Source organism: Somniosus microcephalus, chromosome 4 (assembly GCF_052327205.1).
Source record: "Somniosus microcephalus isolate GS21.2 chromosome 4, FLI_Smic_1.0, whole genome shotgun sequence".
Taxonomy (NCBI): domain Eukaryota; kingdom Metazoa; phylum Chordata; class Chondrichthyes; order Squaliformes; family Somniosidae; genus Somniosus; species Somniosus microcephalus.
The window spans coordinates 283,553,609-283,577,066 of record NC_140990.1 but is presented as its reverse complement, the minus strand read 5'-3'; the positions used below and the strand labels follow the sequence as shown (position 1 = coordinate 283,577,066).

The 23,458-nt window shown below is 40.6% G+C and overlaps 2 protein-coding genes across 3 annotated transcripts in view; both read left to right on the top strand.

Annotated features, from left to right (window-relative positions):
* Positions 1-10,801, top strand: part of ddx18 (DEAD (Asp-Glu-Ala-Asp) box polypeptide 18) — a 40,188-nt gene extending 29,387 nt beyond the window's left edge. For both annotated transcript variants that reach the window (XM_085986564.1, XM_085986565.1), the window contains exons 10-14: positions 381-533; positions 5,603-5,716; positions 6,414-6,470; positions 8,555-8,732; positions 10,204-10,801. In XM_085986564.1, the coding sequence (XP_085842690.1) occupies positions 381-533; positions 5,603-5,716; positions 6,414-6,470; positions 8,555-8,732; positions 10,204-10,349 (648 nt within the window). In that variant the 3' untranslated portion in view covers positions 10,350-10,801. The remainder of the gene's footprint in view (positions 1-380; positions 534-5,602; positions 5,717-6,413; positions 6,471-8,554; positions 8,733-10,203) is intronic.
* A 142-nt stretch (positions 10,802-10,943) lies between these two features.
* On the top strand, positions 10,944-17,767 carry LOC147120519 (5-hydroxytryptamine receptor 5A-like). Its single transcript, XM_085986566.1, has 2 exons — positions 10,944-13,968; positions 15,538-17,767. Exons 1-2 carry the CDS (start codon positions 13,270-13,272, stop codon positions 15,868-15,870), a joined length of 1,032 nt encoding a protein of 343 aa, XP_085842692.1. The 5' UTR covers positions 10,944-13,269; the 3' UTR covers positions 15,871-17,767.
* Positions 17,768-23,458: the final 5,691 nt, after the last annotated feature.

The following is a 23,458-nucleotide window of genomic DNA, read 5'->3' as shown; positions in this document are numbered from 1 at the left end:
ATTCCCTTTCCTGAAAGACCTTGCATTTATGAAATGCCTTTCAGATCCTTGGAATGTCCCAAAGTGTTTCACAGCCTAAATATTGGCCAGGACACCAGGACAACTCTCTTGCCTTCTTTGAAAATCGCTGACTGATTTTTTTTTTTTACATCAACCTGAACAGGAAGAAGGGGCCTTGGTTTAATGTCTCATCTGAAAGACGACACCTGCTTTGCAGTACTGTCTCGGCAGCACTGAAGTGTCTACCTAGATTATGGACACAAGTTCTGTGTACATTAGTGGTTACTGAAAACAGCGACTTGATTTACAGAATGTTTCTAACAAGGAAAATGATTTTCATTTAAATAAGTGTTTCAATTTTCTCTGCCCAATATTTTTAGGGAAAACAAAAGCAGACAAAACGTACATCCACCTTCTTCCAGTTCTGTAATGCAAACGATGGAATATTGCTGTGTACAGATGTAGCTGCCAGAGGGCTGGATATTCCTGAAGTAGACTGGATTATACAGTATGACCCCCCTGATGATCCAAAGGTATATTATTTCACATAAAATGAGCACTAAAGTTAGTATACTAATTCTAAAGTTTGTTGGAAGCTTTCTCACCGGGTTTCCGGGTTTATTCATATATCAAAGTGCTTCAGGCCAATATTCCCTCTAAATTTTTTGGGTGCATGGCCTCTTTATATCCCATTCAAACTTCCGCGCATGCGCGGTTTTCCATTGTTTAGCCGTTGAGTGGCCTGTGCGGGAGTTCCAGACCGCGGCCGCTCAGCTTAACGGGAACATTGCTTCAGACCCATTCGTTTTCTTAGATGCAAATTGCATTTGAATAGCCCTAGGTATGTTTAGATAAATGTTTGAAACAGCTTTCAAGCTAAACAAAATGTCTTCCAAGTTGTCTGCTGTTCTGGCCTATTTGTTGAATACAACCTATAGTTAAGAGTCAACCATTGGTGTAGAACTGGAGTCACATATAGACCAGCCCAGGTAAGGACAGTAAGACAATCCAACAGCTTCATGATCACTTTTATTTCCAGGTGTTTTTTCAAATGAATTCAAATTTTCAGACCACATGTTCTCTGGATTATTAGTCCAGGTCTCTGGATTACTAGTTCAGTAACAGAACCACTCCACTGCTTTCCTGTTCTTCCTCATTTTAAGTGGGGGCAAATTCAAATAAATAGACCATTGGCTGTAAACCATTCTAAAGATCTGTTTTCAGCCATTTGAATGGAAAAGTTGTAAAGATTGACATATCAAAAGAGAAACCGTAGAGAAGTGGTAGGGTGACAAGTTTATATCGGCAGGTTCCATTATAATGCCTTTGTTAACTCTAAACGCGACTATTCCAATGCTCTCCTGCTTGGCCTTTCACCCTGCATCAACTTGAGTTCATCCAAAACTCTGCTGCCTGTATCCTAACTTGCATCCAGTCCTGTTCACCATCAGCCCTGTGCTCGCTGATCTACATTGGCTCCTGGTCTGGCAATGCCGCATGTTAAAATTCTCATCCTTATTTTCAAATCCCTCCGTGGCCTCACTTCTCCCTAGCTCTGTAACCTCCTCCAACCCAAGACCCTCCAATTCTGACCTCTTGCGCATCCATGATTTTAGTCACTTGACCATTACCAGGTGTGCCTTCAGATGTGTAGGCCCTAAGCTCGGGAATTCCCTCCCTAAACCTCTCCGCCTCTCTCCTCAAAACTTACCTCTTTGATCAAGCTTTTGGTCATTTGTCCTAATATCTCCTTATGTGGCTCGGTGTCAAATCTTGTTTGATAAAACTCCTGTGAAGCACCTTGGGATGTTATACTACGTTAAAGGTGCTATATTAATGCAAGTGGTTATAAAAGCAGACATATTAACTTATAATGAAAAAATAGACAGGGAAAGGCTGCTCAGTATACTTAGTGATCCACACAGCCCAATCACATGGCATGCAAAGGGTTATGGTGAGTTCAGTGGATGTTAACTATTTTAAATTTCAATGCCCATTGTATCAGACTTGTTGATAATATGACTGGTAAATTCTGTATGCCTTCACTGAAATAATTTAACCTCTATAATGCTGGCAGTCTCTGGGAACTCCTGTCTCTAATTTTACGTGAAAAATGTGTATATTAAGTAATAAAATGACTCCAGAAATGGATATAATAACCCTAGCCAACATTCCCTCCAAGCTGCATGGCCGCGTAGCTCTCTGCCGGTCTCACGCAGCCTGGGATCTGGCTTTTCCAATGCGCAAAACTGAATTGGTCGCGCAGCCCCTTAAAGGGGCCACGCACCCAAAAAAAATTATGTTGACCCCAACCTACTGATGCCAAAACAGTTTCACTTTCTGTTTGTTTAACAAAAAACAATCCTTTCAGCTGAACTATCCTGTCCCCTCCTTTTTTCCTTTTACTCCCAATTACCTTTCTACTTTTTATTTTTATTTTACTTTTTCAATATTCTCTACCTATCAACCATCTTTCCAACTTTTTCTAATTTACATCTGTTATTTACATTTTCTTGATGTCGGCCTACTCCCACCATCCAACAAAACATGCAATTATATTGCGCCTTTAATGTAGAAAAACGTCCCAAGGCGCTTCGCCAACCAAATTTATAAAGTCATACATTGTGCATGTTGTGACAGAGACTCTGAACAAATATTTTGTATCTGTCTTCACGGTAGAAGACACCAACAACATCCCAATAATGGATAATCAAGGGGCCACAGGGAGGGGGGGAACTAAAGACAATCACTATCACTAAGGAAATATTACTTGGTAAAATAATGCGACTAAAAGACAAGAAGTCCCCTGGACCAGATGGCCTGCATCCCAGGATCTTAAAAGAAGTGGCTGCAGAGATCGTGGATGCATTGGTTGCAATATACCAAATTTCCCTGGACTCTGGAGAGGTCCCAGCAGATTGGAAAACCGCAAATGTAACACCCCTGTTTAAGAAAGGAGGGAGACAGAAAGCAGGAAACTACAGACCAGTTAGCCTAACATCTGTCGTTGGGAAAATGCTGGAGTCCTTCATTAAGGAAGCAGTAGCAGGGCATTTTGAAAATCATAATGCAGTCAAGCAGAGTCAGCATGGTTTTATGAAAGGGAAATCATGTTTAATAAATTTGCTGGAGTTCTTTGAGGATGTAACAAGCAGGGTGGATAAGGGTGAGCCAGTGGATGTGGTGTATTTGGATTTCCGGAAGGCATTCGATAAGTTGCCACATAAAAGGTTACTGCATAAGATAAGAGCTTACGGAGTTGGGGGTAATATATTAGCATGGATAGAGAATTGGCTAACTAAGAGAAAGCAGAGTGTCAGGATAAATGGGTCATTTTCCGGTTGGCAAACGGTAACTAGTGGGGTACCACAGGGATCGGTGCTGGGGCCTCAACTATTTACAATCTACATTAATGACTTGGATGAAGGGACCGAGTGTAATGTAGCCAAGTTTGCAGATGATACAAAGATGGGTGAAAAAGCAAGTTGTGCAGAGGACTCAAAGAATCTGCAAAGGGATATAGACAGGTTAAGTGAGTGGGTATGCATTTGGCAGATGGAGTATAATGTGGGAAAGTGCGAGGTTATCCACTTTGGCAGGAAAAATAAAAAAGCAAATTATTATTTAAATGGAGAGCGATTACAAAATGCTACAGTTCAGATGGACCTGGGAGTCCTTGTGCATGAAACACAAAAAGTTAGCATGTAGGTACAGCAAGTAATCAAAAAGGCAAATGGAATGTTGACCTTTATTGCAAGGGGGTTGGAGTATAAAAACCAGGAAGTCCTGCTACAACTGTACAGGGTATTGGTGAGACCACACCTTGAGTACTGTGTACGGTTTTGGTCTCCTTATTTAAGGAAGGATATACTTGCATTGGAGGCAGTTCAGAGACGATTCACTAGGTTAATTCCAGAGATGAGGGAGTTGACTTATGAAGAAAGGTTGAGCAGGTTGGACCTATACTCATTGAATCATATGATACTGTGGGGGCTCGACAAGGTAGATGCAGAGAGGATGTTTCCCCTCGTGGGGAAACCTAGAACTCGGGGGCATAGTTTCAGAATAAAGGGTCGCCCTTTTAGAACTGAGATGAGGAGGAATTTCTTCTGAGGGTCGTAAATCTGTGGAATTCTCTGCCCCAGAGAGCCATGGAGGCTGGGTCATTAAATACATTTAAGGTGGAGATAGACAGATTTTTGCAAGATAAGGGAGTGAAGGGTTATGGGGAGCGGGCTGGGAAGTGGCTTTGAGCCCAAGATCAGCCATGATCTTATTGAATGGCGGAGCAGGCTCGAGGGGCCAAGTGGCCTATTCCTGCTCCTATTTCTTATGTGTTCCTTTTTATGTAGATAGAGAATATCAAATTAAATACCATGTTATATTAATCTTGCACCTGTGCATAATTCTTGTCTTTTTTACCGTCATAAATTCCTATGTCCACATTTATAGTGGAAACTGCCTATATAAACATGTCACGCTATAGTTACAGCTGCCAGTGGTGGTGTTGACAGGAAGTGCATGCAGATATGAGTTATAATATAGACAGATACTTTGATGGCTGATCGACATTATATACTCTCCAGGGGTTATGCTGAGGCTTTGCAATGAACTGGTCAGACAGGACTTGAAGTACTGTTCACTTCTGGTTATCACACTACAAACAGGATGTATATTTATTGAAGAGAGTGCAAAGAAGAAGAGCAAAAGTGATTTTAAATGTAATGGGGATGACTTGTGGGGAAAGATTGGAAAAGCACAATCTTTATATAGTCCATAGAAGACTGTTGAACAAACAGGTGAACCAAGAATATCATTTCAATATTACTTCATAAGACAGCCAAGTACAAGCAGGGGATATAAGAATTACATTAGATGAAATGTCATTTTAAAACCTATTAGAAAGAACTTCTTTACACACAGAATGCTGAATGTTTGGAATAATGTATTGGAGGGCAGTAGAGATAACATTATGGACTTTCAAAATACAGTTGCATGCTGGACTGGAATTTTTGAAATACTAAAGGCACATGTTTTGATGGGCCTTGCATGTTTCTGACTCTTTAAAACTTTTTTTATTCATTCAAGGGATGTGGGCATTGCTGGCAAGGCCAGTATTTATTGCCCATCCCAAATTGCCCTTGAGAAGGTGGTGGTGAGCCGCCTTCTTGAACCGCTGCAGTCCGTGTGGTGAAGGTACTCCCACCGTGCTATTAGGGAGGGATTTCCAGGATTTTGACCCAGCGACGATGAAGGAACGATATATTTCCAAGTCAGGATGGTGTATGACTTGGAGGGTGTTCCCATGCGTCGGCTGCTCTTGTCCTAGGTGGTAGAGGTCACAGATTTGGGACTGCCTTGGTCACAACAAGGCAGAAGAGAAGGAATCCCATTTTAAATTGTACTAAACATACTGCAATTTTTGAATGTTGACAGCTTCAAGTGTTGTATTGTGACTATTAACTGCATAGAAGAGAAGCACATATACACCATTTATGCAGCTCTTGTTGGGAGGATTTACGTGGTTTTAGATACTTATGCTGTACTTCTACCCAAATGAAATAAAAATCCATTATGTTCTGCCTTTTCGTTATCCTACCAGGAATATATCCACCGTGTGGGTAGGACTGCACGAGGAATTAATGCACAAGGACATGCGTTACTTATCCTGAGAGCAGAAGAACTGGGTTTCCTTCGTTATCTCAAACAGGCCAGGGTAAATGTTTTTTATTTGTTTTCGCATGGGACATGGGATTTAATTCAAGGTTCAATAACCTAGTTAAACATTTTCATACTAGTCAAGTAATTCCTAATTTTTGCTTCTATTTTAAAAGTTATTCTTTTTTACAAAAGTGGAAGTAAAGACCCATGTGTTACTGCATGTTTTGCATAATTTCCAAATTCTTTCAAGACCGGGTCAGTCTGATGATCCTTGAGCCAGCCACAGATTTTGAGTCCCATTGAAGTACTCAGGAGCCCATGTAGTCTGAAGAAAAATTAAGGAATTATTAATGGCGGTAGAATAGAATTTCTCTAAATTTGTAATCTGTAATTTCACCTTGCTAGTTCCTATCTACTGTTTAATGGTGACGGGCTGAAAAGTGGGAAGAGATTCAAAAATAGAAACATGGAATATTTGTAGTTTTGCTTTGTCTATTGGTGTAACTAGGAGTTTGTCCAAAACAAATTGGCTTTGTAATAGAAAGAAAGAATTTGTATTTATACAGAGCCTTTTATAACCTCAGGGCATCCCAAAGTGTTTCACAACCAATGAAATACTTTTAAAGTGTAGTCACTGTTGTAATGTAGGGAATTCACATATTATGGTAAACATATATTTTGGGTTATCTTTTTAGTTGCTGGCAGAAATATATAGCATAACCTTTACACAGTGCTAAATTTTATTTTGCTAGGTACCTCTGAATGAGTTTGACTTTTCCTGGAGCAAGATCTCAAACATACAAGTTCAGGTAAAATTACAATAGTTATGGCATGTATATATTGTGATGGTGTTCATTTAAGAGGTTTTTTTTTTTTTACAAAGCTTTGGATTCAAAAATTAGTTTTGCAAGAATTAATTACCAATTCCATGCATCCAATGAAGCTATCATGCAAAGTAACAAAATTAATCCTTTAGATCTGGAACTGCATGTTTGCTTACAATCCTGTGATCTGTAAAAGCCAGGGTAGGAGTCAGGAAAAGGAAAGCTCTCTGATCATGACTGAATTTGGGGAAGGGATTAGTCATACTGTACTGGTGGGCAATCTTGGAATGAAACAAAATGGCTGTAATAGTAAGAACGAATACAATTGGGCTACGGAAACTATTTCTGAATTAAGATTAACTATATGTGAATCAGTGTTTTGCATATTTAAGATAATTGTGTGCTTTTGAAAGTTAAATCTGCCCAGTAACCCTTTCTGGTGTGTATGGGGTTATGGTGGTAAACATTGGAGCAACAACTTGCAGTACCATGCAACAGAGACTTGGAGCTTTCTGAGGTTATCCTTTACTCTGCGTTCTTGATCTTTGATGCTGTGCGATTGTCAAATAGCTGCTGTAACAAAACTCCGCAGCTGGCTGCAGAGCGGCAACTGGTTGCAGGAAAGCCCCAGGAGATGCATGGCCCAGGGAGATCTGAACACTGAGTGTAATGGGGAGAATAAAGTAATTTTACGCAAACATATTTGATCTGCAAGCATCTTCAGCCGCTTCCAAACCACAGTAAATTGTCTCTACTTACCACAGTAAAATAACGACATTGCCTGGCAAGCTCTTAAACAGTTACAGTTTCCCATAGGCTCCAAAGTTGAATTGGCCTCGTTCAAGCTGCTGTAATTTAATAATGGGCACTTTTGTCCATATTAGGAGTGTTAAAAATGTGCATATAATTTTTTTTCATCCAAGGCAGATGTGATTTTGCAAGTTGGTAGAAAATAGCAGTTCAAAAACTACATCTATTTAATCACCCATTTTTTCTTTTTTTTAATTGCTAGTTTATATGTGAATTTTGGACAGTGAGAATTGTTATAGATAGTTGACCTTAAATGAAAATCCAGGGAAGACTCTCAGAAACCATATTTTGAGCCATGCATTACAAATAGATTGTGATGTAAAATGAAATCTAAATTTTAAGTATTGCAACATTCCTATTTTTATGCTCCTTTTGGTGCAGTGAAACCTATACAAACGGACACTCCCAAAAACAGACACTTGCTGAAAATCCTAAATAACTTGCATTGTAATCGATACAAGCTGCACCTTTAAACCTCGGACACTCGCAAATTCCGAACTACGGACAGCCTTCAATGTACCAAGTCCGTTTACAACTTAAAACCCGGAACACGCAAGTCAGCACGAGGTGGCAGCAGGTGAAAGAAACAGCTTTTGTGGAATGGGGAGCTCTTTACCCAGCATCCATAGCGGCAGGGAAACCGTTCTATCTCTGGGATTGAATGCTTACCTGGCTCTTTCCCAGGGGTAGAGCAGTTTCTCTGCAACTATGGATCTTGTGTAAAGAACTCCACATTCGACAAAAGCCGGAAACTGCAGCAGTAACTTAGAAAGTGCCTGGTAGAATTTTGGTGCATTTTGAAGTACATCACTGTTGTTTTTGAGAAGTCTCTGCACAATATTTTTGCCTTTTATGTAAAGCTATTTTGTGAAAACATTTATATTTTGGGAATTGAACTTTTAGTGCATGACTTTGGGAAGTTGGGGGGTGGGGTAGATAACCACGCAACGGTGAATGCTACTTTTGAATTAGCACCTTGCCTTTCCAAAACAGCCGTTCTGAGATTGGAACTTGCCGTGTGGGTAACTACGAGGTGAACTGCATCTTGCTAATCTGTTGTACGGTATTTTGGCACCAAACTACTCCTTTCAGCACAAAATGTTGATACTCCTTTTTCTTCAATTCTAATTTGTTCAACATTAGAAAATATAGACTTTCTGGAGGCTGTATGATGAGTAATGAGTGTACAGACCACAGATTCCTGGCGATTGTCTTTCACTTTTCACCACCTTGAATCTAAACATGTTTTTTTTTTACAGCTTGAAAAACTAATTGAGAAAAATTACTACTTGCACAAATCGGCACAGGAAGCTTACAAGTCTTATATCCGTTCCTATGATTCTCATTCTCTGAAAGAGATCTACAGTGTCAGCACCCTGGATCTGCCCAAAGTGGCTCTGTCATTTGGCTTCAAAGTACCACCATATGTCGATCTCAGTATCCTTCTGCAATTACGTTATTTTGGTAGTGCAATTCTAAATTTAAGAAGTTATATAACAGCATTCCCTCCCTTCAAAAAAAAATTAGTTATTTTACTTTGTCTTTAGCCTTTTGTCAGTCTTAGAAAAAGTAAACTTTCTGTTTCTAAGAGGGTGGAAACTGTTTCAAGTGAAGGCACTGAAGTTGGTATTTCATGGGATATTATATATGTGTAATTGCAAAAAATGGTACAAGTGCCTGTGAGGTTTATTTTTAGTTGAAAATGTAATTTTTGCAACAAACATCACAAGTGAGAGGTACTTTGAGATGTTTATGAACTTTGTTTTTTTGACCAGCTTGTCCCAAAGTCACCACTTGCTTTAAAACAGAATTAGACATATTGATAGTGTTTTTCCTTTCAAATAATGCAAAATAAGGTAGAATACTGTTCAAAAATAGCAAACTCTTAAACATTGTAGCATCTTTTTGTGCTAGAATATTGACCCAAGGGTTGGTTAAATCAGAAGTCCCAATTGAAAACAAACTAGAATGTTCATTACGACCATAAATACAGAACATGTGTTTTTCTGTCACTAATTTAGCTGTAGATTTTACTTAATTCTGATTCTCTTTCCACATTTCTCCCTTGTTCTCCCAGTAGCAATTTTTTGTTTGAGGGTGGGCAGTCTTGGGAATTTTCCAGTCATGGGGCTATTCTCACCAACAGCACATAGATTTACAGAGACAGGCCAGTCGACCCAACTGGTCTATGTCAGCATTTATGCTCCATATGAGCCTCCTCCCACCCCTCGTCATCTAATTCTATCAGCATACCCTTCTATTCCTTTCTCCCTTATGTGCTTATCTGGCTTCCCCTTAAATGCATCCATGCTATTCGCCTCAACGACTCCTTGTGGTAGTACTTGAGGTGAATAGACATTTTAGAAAGGCTCACTGGATAGCTGTCTGGATTGGAGGTCATAACCAGGTTTTTGGGGGGAGGGGCAGTTGCCTTCCCAGCCAGTTGAACCACGACTTTACCTTCTGCACACCCTCCCCTGTATTATCCTTGGGTTAAATTGGCTAACTTAGCACAATCTAGAGATTAAGCCTCAGACTTTTCTTGTGTGTATATATTATTTTATATGTGTGTGTATATATAACCTCCGTGCATTTATTTATTGAGTCATTTGGTTTACTGTTCCAATTTGTATGATGATCTGGCTCATATTCTGAAAGGAGGAGGGATAAAGTAACTCACTAAATGTAATTTGAACAACATGTCTCCAGCTTGTATGTCAGTTTGGCTTGATAGTAATCTGTCGATTTAACTTTAGTTTTTTTTTTGTTTTACACCTTTAATGATGTACATACCTGAATTTTGTCATTCGTTTGGAATGGTGCTGAGAGAATTTCTTCCTAGTCATTCCTGCTGTAGTTTAAACTTCGGTATTTGTATTTGCATTTTTTCTTAACCAGAGTACTTTAGATGTAAATGCCAGCAGAGGAATGAAACTGAAGAAGAGAGGGGGTGGAGGTGGATTTGGGTATCAGAAGTCCAAAAATGTCCGTAAAGCAAAGATCTTCAAGCAAATTGGCAAGAATAAATCAGACAAAAGACAGTTTTCTCGTTAGATGTCCCTACCACAACTGCAATATTATCCATCCCTTGAGTTATATGCCTCAGCTTAATCAGCTTTGGAAACTTCCTTCAGACCTGTACTGATTAAAGCTCAGTAACTGACTCGTGGTCACAGTTCTACTTGTGTAAACCTTTTTTTTTACACATTTGCTCATGTATAGAATTTGCTATTTAAATGAGTTTTAATTTGAACGTTAAAGCCCTGTTTATAATGAATCTTTCAATTGTGGCATCCTTAGAATACATTGAATAATATTAAATGACTCATTGACATATTTTGTATTAAGATCAACCAAAGCATTCCCCTTTCTAATGCATCTTTTTAATGAAGATATTTAACAGGACCAGAGACAATGATAGCTTTGTGTCTCATTGACTAAATAATCTGGAGATGTATATAAAATTGTCTACTTTTCTGACTGTAATAAACTATTCCATGTTTCCACATACAAGTAAATGCAAGTGTCTTCCAAAAGAAGAAAACCCATTGGGACACTTCCTGTTGAAGAGTTTGATGCCATTTAGTGGACATGTGGTCTTTGAGCACTTGCCAAGTATAAAGCTTTAGCAGTTCAGTTTTTTCTACCATTTGCAACAATTTGTACTGTTACTTTGTCTTCTCCATAGTTTGTGTTCTGAAGTCATTATTCCTTTTGCTAAAGTAATTTATGATGCATTTTATATTTTACTTGTGATTATTAAGCTGAAACATATCAATTTGAAAATAGCATAAGCTTCACTTTGAGCACCCAGTGGTATGCCTTGACAGATCATCCGCCGCCTTGGAATTCACAATTGCTGGCACAGAGTGGAGTTATTTGCCAACCAACTGCCCAGCAATTACAGACAAAACTCTTAAGGTTGCTGAATCTCTTCATTCCCATGAAACTGAATAAGTAGTAAAAGCACAAATTAAAATTCGAAGAACTGTGTTATGATAAAATTAATAGAAGGCAAATTAATTTTTAAAATATTTAAAAACTAGCTTGGTTTCGATTTTATTTCTTGGAATATTTGTAGCTTTGGGGGTCCTCCAGTGTAACTTACAACACCCCTACCCTCCTAGTTCCGTTCACCCTCCTCGTCCTGTTCACTAGCCTTCCTTATAATGCTTTAAAATTGCTGTGTGAAATTGCCCAGAATACGGTGATTAGGGCTAATTCACTAATACAACTTCCTGATGTTTACTTGAAGCCGCTCTGTTTTTCCTCTGCAGCTGAAGAAATTAAATCGTGGGGTGATGCAGAACCTTGACTGATTGATTGTGCAACTTTAAAATGCACACACGCACATAGCGCCCAAGTCCCTGCCATTGCACTGACAGCTCACTAACTACAGCCATCTCGTAAAAGTAGAAACAGATGAGAACAATCTGCAGTGGCGCTGACTGCGACAGAAAGAACGGCTGTAAAGGAGCAATACGTAATGAAGACCTGAAGACAAATTATTTTCTAATTTGGGGAATGGGTTCACTCAGGCAGCAGTGTAGTGAATCTCCCGTTTGAAAGAGAAAATAAGGAGCCCGGAAAATAACTCCGATTGCATTTATATATATCTCACAGGAAAGAATCAAGAGTTTTCAAATCTCTAAAGGTTTTAATGGTTTCTAAAAGTTTTTTAAAAACATTAAAAAACACTTACATTTAACGTTAAACAGGTAATCTCAATGGAAAAGAAAAGTTTCTGTGGATGTGGCTTAGTTTTGACAGCTTTAGTGGGTCTTCCCTTACTCAAATGGGATCTTTTACGTCGACCTGAGGGCAGACAAGGCCTGATTATAAAACAGTTGTATCCTTGCAAGTTCATCTGCCTCCAATCCTATATCATTATTAAGCCAAGTTCCCAAGATAACTTAAGATCCTCCTTTTTCTAATGTAAATATTGATTCGAGGTAAATATATCTAACGTGCCAGATGTAGCAATAGCGTGAATGTGTTCGTAAAGCATGCTGTAGTATTTTCCTACACCTAGAACACCTTCCCTCCACTTCTGACATTTTAAAATAGAAATACTGTTTTTATTAATATATCCTTTGTATTTACCAGTCACGAATCGATGTAATGTTTGTGTATATGTGTGTAATAGATGCTTGAGGCGAGGAAGGCTTCGTGCACATCCCAGACTTTAATACTTTAGTTGCCACATAAAGCGAGAGGAGCGTGTTGGGAAGTAAGTGCATGCTATGAACAGTGGGAATTTCACCCGAGTCTATTTTCCTCCCTGCTATGGTAAATCCGCAATAAGAGTGAAAGAGGGCATGTTCTAAGTATACTTAAAGCGAAAAATGACAATTGTCCTTTACCTGCAGGCTTAACGAATCCTATTGTTACTATCACTAATGTTAAGTGGATTGTCGTGATTTTAGTGCGAATAATAAATCCGAAAGCAATACTCAGCTAACCATGTTTAGATCAGAGGGAAATCATGCCATAGAGTAACAGGTAATTCGTCCCATGTCAGTATGTAAAGACGGAAACATGATCCCAAGAGTCTATCTCTTTCTGGGAACAGGTTTCTTCCATTTCTGTGTCTCATCAACATGGTAATCACGTAGAGGGTTTTATGTCACAAATTGCTCAGTCCTTGAACGGTATTTGCATAGAGCGCTGATGCTCCGCTCAGCATCAGGTGTGGGCTTCTTGGGAGAGCTTTGAAGTGGTAATGTTAAAGAAGCTCGCTCTCTTCTATGTTTTTGGTAAATAAATGCACCAACTAAAAAATTCAGGATGCACTGGTCGTCTTTGATCAAGTTGAAAACCATGGAAGATATATAAAATAAGATATAAAAAATGTTGGGCCATAATTTGCTGTGGCGGGGCATATAGACTCAACTCGCTGCAAGAGGGCACCTTACCATTGCCGGTTGTTGGGAATGAAGCTAACTTGCGTATTATTTCGCTAAAGCTGTGAATCATGTGCATCAACGGATCCTTGTTCCTAAATGAAAGCTCGGAGGGCAGCTGCCTGAAGGGAGAATCTTTTACGGTCTTTCATATCCTGATCGTGACTCTGTTGGCCCTTCTCATCATCGCCACCTTCGTGTGGAATTTGCTGGTATTGGTAACTATCCTGAGAGTGAAGACCTTTCACCGAGTCCCGCACAACCTGGTGGCCTCCATGGCCGTCTCTGATGTGATGGTGGCCGCCTTGGTGATGCCGCTCAGCCTGGTCAACGAGATGTTGGGAAGACGCTGGAGGTTGGGCAGGGTCCTGTGCCATGTCTGGATTTCTTTCGATGTCCTCTGCTGCACGGCAAGTATCTGGAACGTTACTGCCATTGCCCTGGACAGGTTCTGGTCCATCACCAGGCACCTCGAGTATACGCTAAAGACTAGAAAGAGGATCTCCAATATCATGATCGTCCTGACTTGGGCGCTTTCCGCTGTCATCTCATTCTCTCCCCTTTTTGGATGGGGAGAGGCTTACTCCGCCGATGAAGAGAACTGCCAAGTCAGCCAGGAGCCCTCCTATACCATCTTTTCAACCTTTGTGGCCTTCTACTTGCCTCTGTGCGTGGTTTTGTTCGTATATTGGAAAATCTATAAGGCTGCCAAGTTCAGGATAGGGAACCGCAAGAGGAATGCTGTTATCCCCATGGCCGAAATACTGCAGGTAAAAGAGTTTCTGTATTTGCTGCAGATCCTGCTGCTCTTCCATAACGAACAGATCTGTCATGTACAGAAGCATATCCAGCAGCGATGATATCCAACGACCATAAATGTAGTGAGGAGGCATCTACTGTCAGTACTTCTCTAACCAACAAAGGCCCGGCGAGTTACCGTCCTTATTGCCAGCCGGTTATCTCATTACGCTATTAGAACGATAATTATAATATATTTTGGTAAAATATTTATTCTACTGCAATCTTAAAAGCCGCACAACGCCGGGTTGCTAATGCGCTTTCATATATGTCGTAATATAACCTATCGAAGTGTATTTTGCTGATTTGTTGGTGTGAAATGACAGCTGATCAGCAGAACAGACAGGGGAGGACTGAACCGAGTCGGGAATGTGGCTTCTAGTGCTTTTTGAAACTTCCTAAACCGCGAGGACAAGTGCTGGGGCTTCCCTCTCAGTCTCAGCATTCCTTCAAATAATCAGCAACAATTGACTGTTAAACTCAGGCCATAGAGCAAGGTCAAAAACAACCGCATATTATTTTCAAAGTGCAATATCGGTACAGTTTAAAATATTTTTGTATCAAAAGTATAAAAACAGGCAAAACTATTATTAACCTGGCAAACTCATCCACAGTTTACATATTCACGTATTTTTGCTTCACGCAATCTTTCCAAATGATAAAAGTAAAGTTCTTGGACTAGATTTTAAAATGCCTAATTGTAGAAACACTGTCGAGATTCTCAGCGGATAAAATCAGAGGTTGGGTATCGACAGCGCTTCAAAATGAGCTTCCGCTGACTGTTTCACCGGCTGTCGAGTGGGCGGAGGAGGCTGTGACTGTGGAGAGGGGACGGGGCGTTAGAGAAGCTGCTGGAGGGAGAAGGTGTTAAAAGGGCAAGGCTGTCGTTTGTGTTATTCCTTAGCCGAAAACAAAGCAGGGTCGCGGAGTCAGCGGCTTGCGCGGGATGATGAAAAGGCAGCGAGCAGCTAGCATCAAACGAAAAGTTGGGATCGCGGGGGTAGAACTTCGCAGCAAACGCCCTGTGTTTTCGGGCAACACTGAATTTTGCAATGGTGTAATCCGAAGATGTCTGTTTAGTTTGAATTCTGGACTAAAAAAATAGTGGTCCAGTAACTCTCACAATGTGCTACAGTACCTGAGTTTATATTTTTGATTGGAATTTCTCTCTGATAATAAGTACCTCAATTGTGAAAGTGGTGCTGAGCACCGAATGCAGTTCTCAGTAATTCGCCCCAGTCCTTTACACGTTGGTTTTATTGATCCGTTTTCTTAAAGCACAGTATTATGAGGACAGGGCATTAGAATTAATATTGCATAGATACAAATAAGGTAAATGGATTTCTAATTGGTGACAACTTAGTCCACACTGATGACTTAAATGGTCAGTATGAGCGAGTGTTACTATTATATGGTATAAGTAATTATATTCTGGTGCAGTATTCAGGGGGGTTTGAACATTCAACGCGGAAGAAGCACTGCATTTTTTTTGTCCTGCTCCGTGCGATGATGATGTTTTTAACCCGTGAACCTTGTTGTAGGTGAAAGAAGCCAGTCACCAGCCCCAGATGGAGTGTGCGGTCCGACACGCTGCCCTGACCTTCCAGGCGGACGGAGAAGCTTGGCGTCAACAGAAGGAAAAGAAGGCAGCGGTGATGGTGGGGATCTTGATCGGGGTCTTTGTCCTGTGCTGGACCCCGTTCTTCATCACTGAACTCATCAGTCCCCTGTGCTCTTGCAACATCCCCCCTGTCTGGAAGAGTATATTTGTCTGGCTCGGTTATTCCAATTCCTTCTTCAATCCTCTCATCTACACAGCTTTCAACAAAAATTACAACAACGCCTTCAGATATTTATTCATAAAGCAGCGATAAAAGATTAGATGTAAACGGATGAATCTGCCCTTGGCGGTGTCCTGAAGTTACTGAACAACAGTAACATTCCGCCCGTGTAACTGACAAAACATGCTTAATACTTCATTCTATTTCATCTCTGTTTCTAAAGCTTAGAGATCTCTAGTCTGAATTATAAAAACATATCAAATCAGCTATTTTACTGTGTGTTGTTGCAATACTTGATTTGATTATTATTTCGAAAAGTACTCATTAAATGAAAGGTGATGTGGGGGGGGTTCCCTTCGTGGAACAGAATCACCTACTGTATATAATTACAATGAGAGCTTACTCTCCAAGACACCGACACTAACATCTTTCAGCTCCCGATCGAAATTATTCATACAATCCCAAATAAAACACATCGGTATTTTATTATTTAAGATATTGCCTATATTTAAAATTATATAATATTCTCAGTTATATTTTCAAGAAGTTGTTATTTTAATATATGATGGAATAATTGCAGCTTTGAAACCGTGTTTCTGAGTGAACTGTAAATCCTTTTTGAATATTGATGTATACAATTTTTTGTTTCATACTCCTAGAATATAAGTGTGCTTTTAGTAGATAGGCTGAGGGAATACTTGTTAAAGTGGTATTTTATTTATAATATGATAGTTTGTAAATGGATAGTTGGTTTATGGTCACAGTTTAGTAAATTTACTGTTCTGACGCTATACTGAAACTTTCGGGTGTTTTGTAAAATAACTCCAGGAGAAACTTACTGTCCGTCCCCCCTCCCCCCAATTCCCCATCCCCATCTCTCCTGGAGGTGCTGACTGCTTCCTGAGCTATCAGTGCTGGCTAGTGTCCTCCGATATTTGACCCCAACTGATCATTCATGCCTGAGCATTGACAGTGGGTATCAGCAGGCTTTTCCACATTGAGGGGTGAGGGACGAGCAGCTGAGCCTCATCCTGTCCACGGTCACACATCTAGTTGCTTTTAACATGAGAGTTAAAGTTACACAGGTAGAAAAATGGCAACCTTTTAATATATTGTATTATCATGCACCTGTGAATTGTACCATTGCTAATAATATCGTGTGTATAAATTACTTAATTATTTTATCATAATATTTATAATATTTATTTATGTAACTATTGGAAAACATTGATCTTAAAATAAAAAGGGTTGGAGTTATGTCACTGGGTCAGGTGTTTAAATGACTGAAGATTCAAGTTTGCCTCATAAACCTGTGGACAGCTCACTGAGTTACAGGTGTAAAGTACTGCATCTCTTCATTTTCTACAGTGTCTGCTCTGAACTGCTGGCTGCATTCTGCTCATTTTACAGGCTGTTAACTGGTATAAATATTATTTACTTTTTGTGCTCCATTGGCTGTTAAAGCTGGTAACTGGTACATTTGCAGATGCAGCATCTTACACATAATCAGAACAGCTTCTGTACATGGCTCTCCATCAGTAAGGCAGGGCTATTTAAGAATTGCCCATCAGATCATTTAACCCATTAAATCCCTTTCTGTGATTGGTTTATCTATTGATTCCTGTCTCTCTACCCCCTTTCCCCCAACTTTTCTAAAATGCTTGTTTATCATTTAGTCTTCAGTTCTAATGAAGGATATACACTCAATACCTATATTTTCTTTTTGAAGATGCTGACTGCTATGTATTTCCAACAGCTTCTGTTTTTATTTTAGATTTTGAGCTTTTGCAGTTTTCTTTCTAATGCCCATATATATGCACAGTACAAATACATATTTAGTTAATGCTGACTATTTCTCATTCTGTGACTGCAAGAAGTAATTTTTATAGACCATAGTAGTTATTCTTTTGATAATATTTCAGAATTATTCTATGTTAAGATCATACATGGAGATTGTAACCTGTAGAATAAACAAAATTTATACCTTCAATTTTGGACTGCAGATCATTGCATTATTTGTTCAAATATAGGAACAAATTAATTTCCTATTCCATTTGGTCCCTAAACAACCTCATTTAATTGATCCAAAGCATATACTTTAAGAATGTGTTGCGGTGTTAGTTTAAATATTTATATTTCACACTCTAATGCTGCAAAGAACTCTCCTTCCTCCCCGTGCTGTAATCATCAGCTGATGCAACTCACCCCCTTGCTAGAAACTCTGTATTCAATTGTTTATCATCTGTAATACCACACTTATTGCAGAAGCGTACGATGGCATGGGCCTTACACTAAACATCTGTAAGACAAAGGTCCTCTATCAACCTGCCCCCGCCACACAGTACTGCCCCCCGATTATCAAAATCCATGACAAGGCCTTGGACAACATGGACCACTTTCCATACCTTGGGAGCCTACTGTCAACAAGGGCAGACGTCGATGACGAAGTCCAAACCGCCTTCAGTGTGCCAGTGCAGCCTTTGGTCACCTGAGGAAGAGAGTGTTTGAAGACCAGGACCTCAAACCTGGCACCAAGCTAATGGTCTACAGAGCAGTAGTGGTACCCACCCTCCTGTATGCCTCAGAGACATGGACCATATACAGCAGGCACCTCAAAGCACTGAAGAGGTACCACCAACGCTGCCTCTGCAAGATCCTGCAAATCCATTGGCAGGATAGGTGCACCAAAATCCGTGTTCTCGCTCAGGCCAACATCCCCAGCATCGAAGCTTTGACCACACTCGATCAGCTCCGATGGATGGGTCACATCTTCCGCATGCCCGATACGAGACTCCCAAAACAAGCGCACTACTCGGAGCTCCGACACGGCAAGAGAGCCCCAGGTGGACAGAGGAAACGCTTCAAGGACACCCTCAAAGCCTCCTTGAAAAAGTGCATTGACACTTGGGAAATCCCTGGCCCAAGACCACACAAAGTGAAGGAGAAGCATCTGGGAAGGCGCCGAACATCTCGAGTCTCTTCGCCGGGAGCAAGCGGAAGCCAAGCGCAAGCAGCGCAAGGAGCGCACGTCAACCCAAGCATCCCACCCACCTGTCCCTTCAACCACCATCTGCCCCACCTGTGACAGAGACAGTAGGTCCCGCAATGGACTCATTAGTCACCTGACAACTAACTTTTAATGTGGAAGCAAGTCATCCTCGGTTCCACGGGACTGCCTAAGAAGAAGACAGAAGCGATAAGATCACTACTCGAATGGTTTCTTTTCTTTACAGTTCAGTCTCCAAAATGAATCCTATATTCCTGGCTCACAGTTATAGTATAAGGTAATTGCAGCCCTAAATATGCATACATATCACATCTTGATGTGGTAATAAATCCATTGGGTCAGTGGTAGTATAATTCACTGAGACAAGAGTATGTACAGCAGCTATATTATGAGCAATGTATTTACCATAACTAATAATGAGTGGTTAGTTCTGCCACCAGTATCAGCCTTGGCTCAGTGGTAACACTCTTGCCTCCGACTCAGAAGTTTGTGGCCACGCCAGAGATTTGAGCATATAATGTAGGCTGACACTTCAATGCAGTATTGAGGGAGTGCTACACTTTCAGAGGTGCTGTCATTTGGGTAAGATGTTAAACCAAGGCTCTATTTCCCCTTGCAAGTGGATGTAAAAGATTCTATGGCAGTCTTTGAAGAAGAGCATTGGAATTCTCTCGGTGTCCTGGCCAACATCATATCATTAAAACAGATGGTCATTATCTTATTGCTGTTTGTGGCTGCCTTACTGTGTGCAAATTGGTTTCCCTGTTCCCCTACACTTAAACAGTGACCACACTTCAAACATACTTCATTGGCTGTAAAGTGCTTTGTCGTGAAAGGTGATCTATCAATTCTGCTTTGTACAAGTTCTGTTCTGCTACATATATACATAAACCTGGGAACGTCACCATGTGTGGTACAGACCTGATTTGATTAGCAGAATCATGAACTAAATAAGAATGTTTAGCTTCATGATCCATATAAATAATATTTAATAAATCATTTGCTACTGCATACAAAGAAAACCTACCCTTACTGCTTCAATTCAGTAATTAGAGAGCACAACACAAAATACTACTAAATGGTACAATTTTAAAGGGGGTGCTGGAACAGAGAGATCTGGGGAATCACATACACAAATATTAGAAGGTGGCAGGACAAGTTGATAAAGTTGTTTAAAAAGCATATGCAATCATTGGCTTTATAAATAGAGACATAGGCCTAGATTTTCAATGTGCCGTGAGGCGGGCTTTTAGGCGGGTGGGGGGCAAAAATCCCGAATTCAGGGGTCCCGACACCATCCCGCCCAAAACCCGCCTCCACGTAAGTTTCAGAGGAGGCGGGTACCCGCCCCGCACTGGGACCCGCCGACCCGAGGCGGGAAGGGATTAGTGCCAATTAACTGCCTGTTAACAGATAGTTAACAGGCAGTTTTTAGCCTAATCCCTATTTTGAGGGGTGTCGTATGGGATTCCCAACGGCTCCAAACCACGCCAGGTTAGAGCAGGCGGGCGTTGGGTTGAAGGACTTGGAGGGGTCGCGATGTCAGTGTTCAGGTGAGTGGAGGGTGCATGAGTGCAAAGGTAAGTGTGTTTGGTGTGTCTAAAGTGTGTAAAGAAGTTTAAATTACCAGTACTTACCTTAACAGCCTTTCTTCCTGTAGGCTTCGGGAGTCCATCACTCAGCCGGCACTGAAAGCTGAATGGCTGCGATCTGTCAAAAGTGACAGCCTTCAGCTTTTAGTGCCGGTGAGAGTTCTAACTGAGTCTGTGTAGAAGGACTCAGGTTAGAAGTCAGACTGTCAGTGTTTGACAGCTTCAAACAGCTGTGAAACATTGATATTTCATCTGTCAAGACCTCTTGACAGATGAAATTTCAGTCTGTGATGTCACCTGTTGCTGGGTGGCCCTTAATTGGCCTGCTGAGCCCGCTGGGTGGGCTCAACAAGGTCAATCAAGGGAAAACCGCGTGGATTGGCCGGACGTCGATGTAGGTGCGACTAAAACCCGAAAGTTGTAGTCCCGCCTCCTTCCCCGACAGCTTAATGAAAATCGACCCCATAGAGTACAAAAACAATGAAGTTATGCTGAACCTTTATAAATCACTGGTTAGGCCTCAGTTGGAATATTGTGTCCAATTCTGGGCACCACACTTTAGGAAGCATGTCAAGGCCTTGGAGAGGTTGTAGAGGAGATTTACTGGAATGATACCAGGGATGCGGGACTTCAGTTACGTGGAGAGACAAGAAAAGCTGAGATTGTTCTTCTTAGAGCAGAAAAGGTTAATGGGAGATTTAATAGATGTGTTCAAAATTATGAAGAGTTTTGATAGAGTAAATAAGAATAAACTGTTTCCGCTGACAGGAGGGTCGGTAACAAAAGGATACAGATTTAAGATAGTTAGCAAAAGAGCTGGGAGGGGGTGAATCACAGAAACCCCACAGTGCAGATAGAGGCCATTTCGGCCCATTGAGCCTGCACCGACACATATCCCACCCGATCCCCGTAACCCCTACATATTTAATCCCCCTAACACTAAGGGTCAATTTTATCATAGCCAATCAACCTAACCTGCACATCTTTGGTGGGGGAGATGTGTTTTATTTTTACGCAGCAAGTTGTTATGATCTGCAATGTGCTGTCTGAAAGGGTGGTGGAAGCAGATTCAATTGTAACTTGAAAAGGAAAAGATTGCAGGGTTATGGGGAAAGAGCAGGGGAGTGTGACTAATTGGATAACTCTTTCAAAAAGCTGGCACAGGCACAATGGGCTGAATGGCCTCCTTCTCTTATTCTATATTGCCATAAATTTACCATATTGATGCGCCTTACAGCAACAATTTAATACTTGCGCCCATTGGAATTTATGGAACTGAAACAACAAATCTGGCTTTTTCACACAAATGTCAACAATTAATTTGAAAATACAATCAACTTGCTGGGTTAAATACTCCCATTACCATCATTATTAATTGATGAAAAAAATAGTAATTAGGCCAAAACACCCGAATCATACTTTCTGGTTTGATGCCCCTTCCAAAATCTTAATTGAGTGTTGAGACCCCACAGCAACATGAAACAAATCATTTTACTCTCACTGTTGAGCTCACTCCCAATACAATTACCATTAACAGCCCACATGACATAAAGGGAAGTGTTAATACTCTAATGCTTGTACAATTCATATCACAATGAAAGAAAAATCATTTTTATTAGACTTAATAAAGAATCCACACATGTTGTACATGTGCAATAGGGAATACGGATCAGTGGAATATTCAAGTGTAATTCACTTACAAAGAAAATGTTCATTAGTAACTGGAGGATTATGTGGTGTGGTGTGGTGGCTCAGCAGACTGATCTTCAACCTTTATAAAATGGGTTCAGATCCAATGTGGACTAACGGCATGCTGGTTATAAAAAATTCTTACATAAAATGACTTGGTGTATTCTCAACACAGTTCCTAATGGGAGTGGCCTAACAGCTCGAATTTGACAAACCAGCAACCCCACACAGAAAGGTAACCTGGATGTCTAGTGTGGGAAATGTAAATATTCACAGCCACAGCTCAGGGGTTCTCTTCTGAAGTAGGAACTAAGGCATATTGTTGGAGTAAAGCTTTATTGTTCATTAACCCTGCAATTTTAGTGTCGGCATGAAGCAATTTTGACTTTGCACCAATAATAAAGCTACAGTGTGAATCTGGAGCCTTGGTTCAACCCGCCTCTCTCCTTGGGTATCCCCCAAATTGAGTGCAATTGCAGTATGATATCAAACCTAATTAACATTAATTTAAAAGTTTAGAGAGCAATATATTCCCCTGCTCTCTAAATATCTGCACATTCATGAACTCAGACATGTACAGAGCTCTCTCCCGAGCAGGACAGATAAGTGCTCCAGCCAGGTGGAAGTCTAGCAAAATAAATACAGTCCTGCCTGGCTGTAGTACAAGGGTGTGTTTACACTACAAGTTTAGTGTAGGTACAAAGTGGTTTCAGCTTCCTACTGACACTAAATTTGAACAGAATAAATCCAGTGTTAAGGCCAGACCTGGTTCAAGAGTGAAGCAGACCGAGGCTCCCTCCGTGTTGTTCTAGTTAGGTCCTGACTCCAGATTCAGGTTGCATTCCCACTATAATTGCAGCATTGATGCAAAATGGTTTTGCTTTGCACAAATGCTACATTGTGTAATATAAGAGGAGGACAGTTCAGGTAGCTGGGAATAAGGAGACGCGTGAGTTACCACTGTCTTCCGGAGCTTATTTGAGTGCCTTAGGGGTTAGAAAGGTATTTCCAAAAGTCTTTTTTCCTAAATTGGCTATAAACTGTCTCTTAGGAGATTGTCTAACTGTGGGTGGGGGTGGGAGTTATGGGGGAAGTTGAGAATTGTACACGGCTGCACCATGTCTGGATGCTGTGGTCTTGATGGACCAGATGGTCTCTTCCACTTCCTTTTTTGCATGTCCAAATACTTATCGTATAAATGTTGCCTAATTCTGCATTTGGTTATGTTACATCCAACTTGCTGCTTCTGCCACTGGAAGTCTAAAAATTGAAAAATGATTTATTTTTCAGTATTAACATCTCTCACCTCAAAGAGAACAGAAACAATCAAATAAAAGTATTATTTGTCAGTAATGGGGTCAACTAAATATTACAACGTTCCCCTTTAAGTATC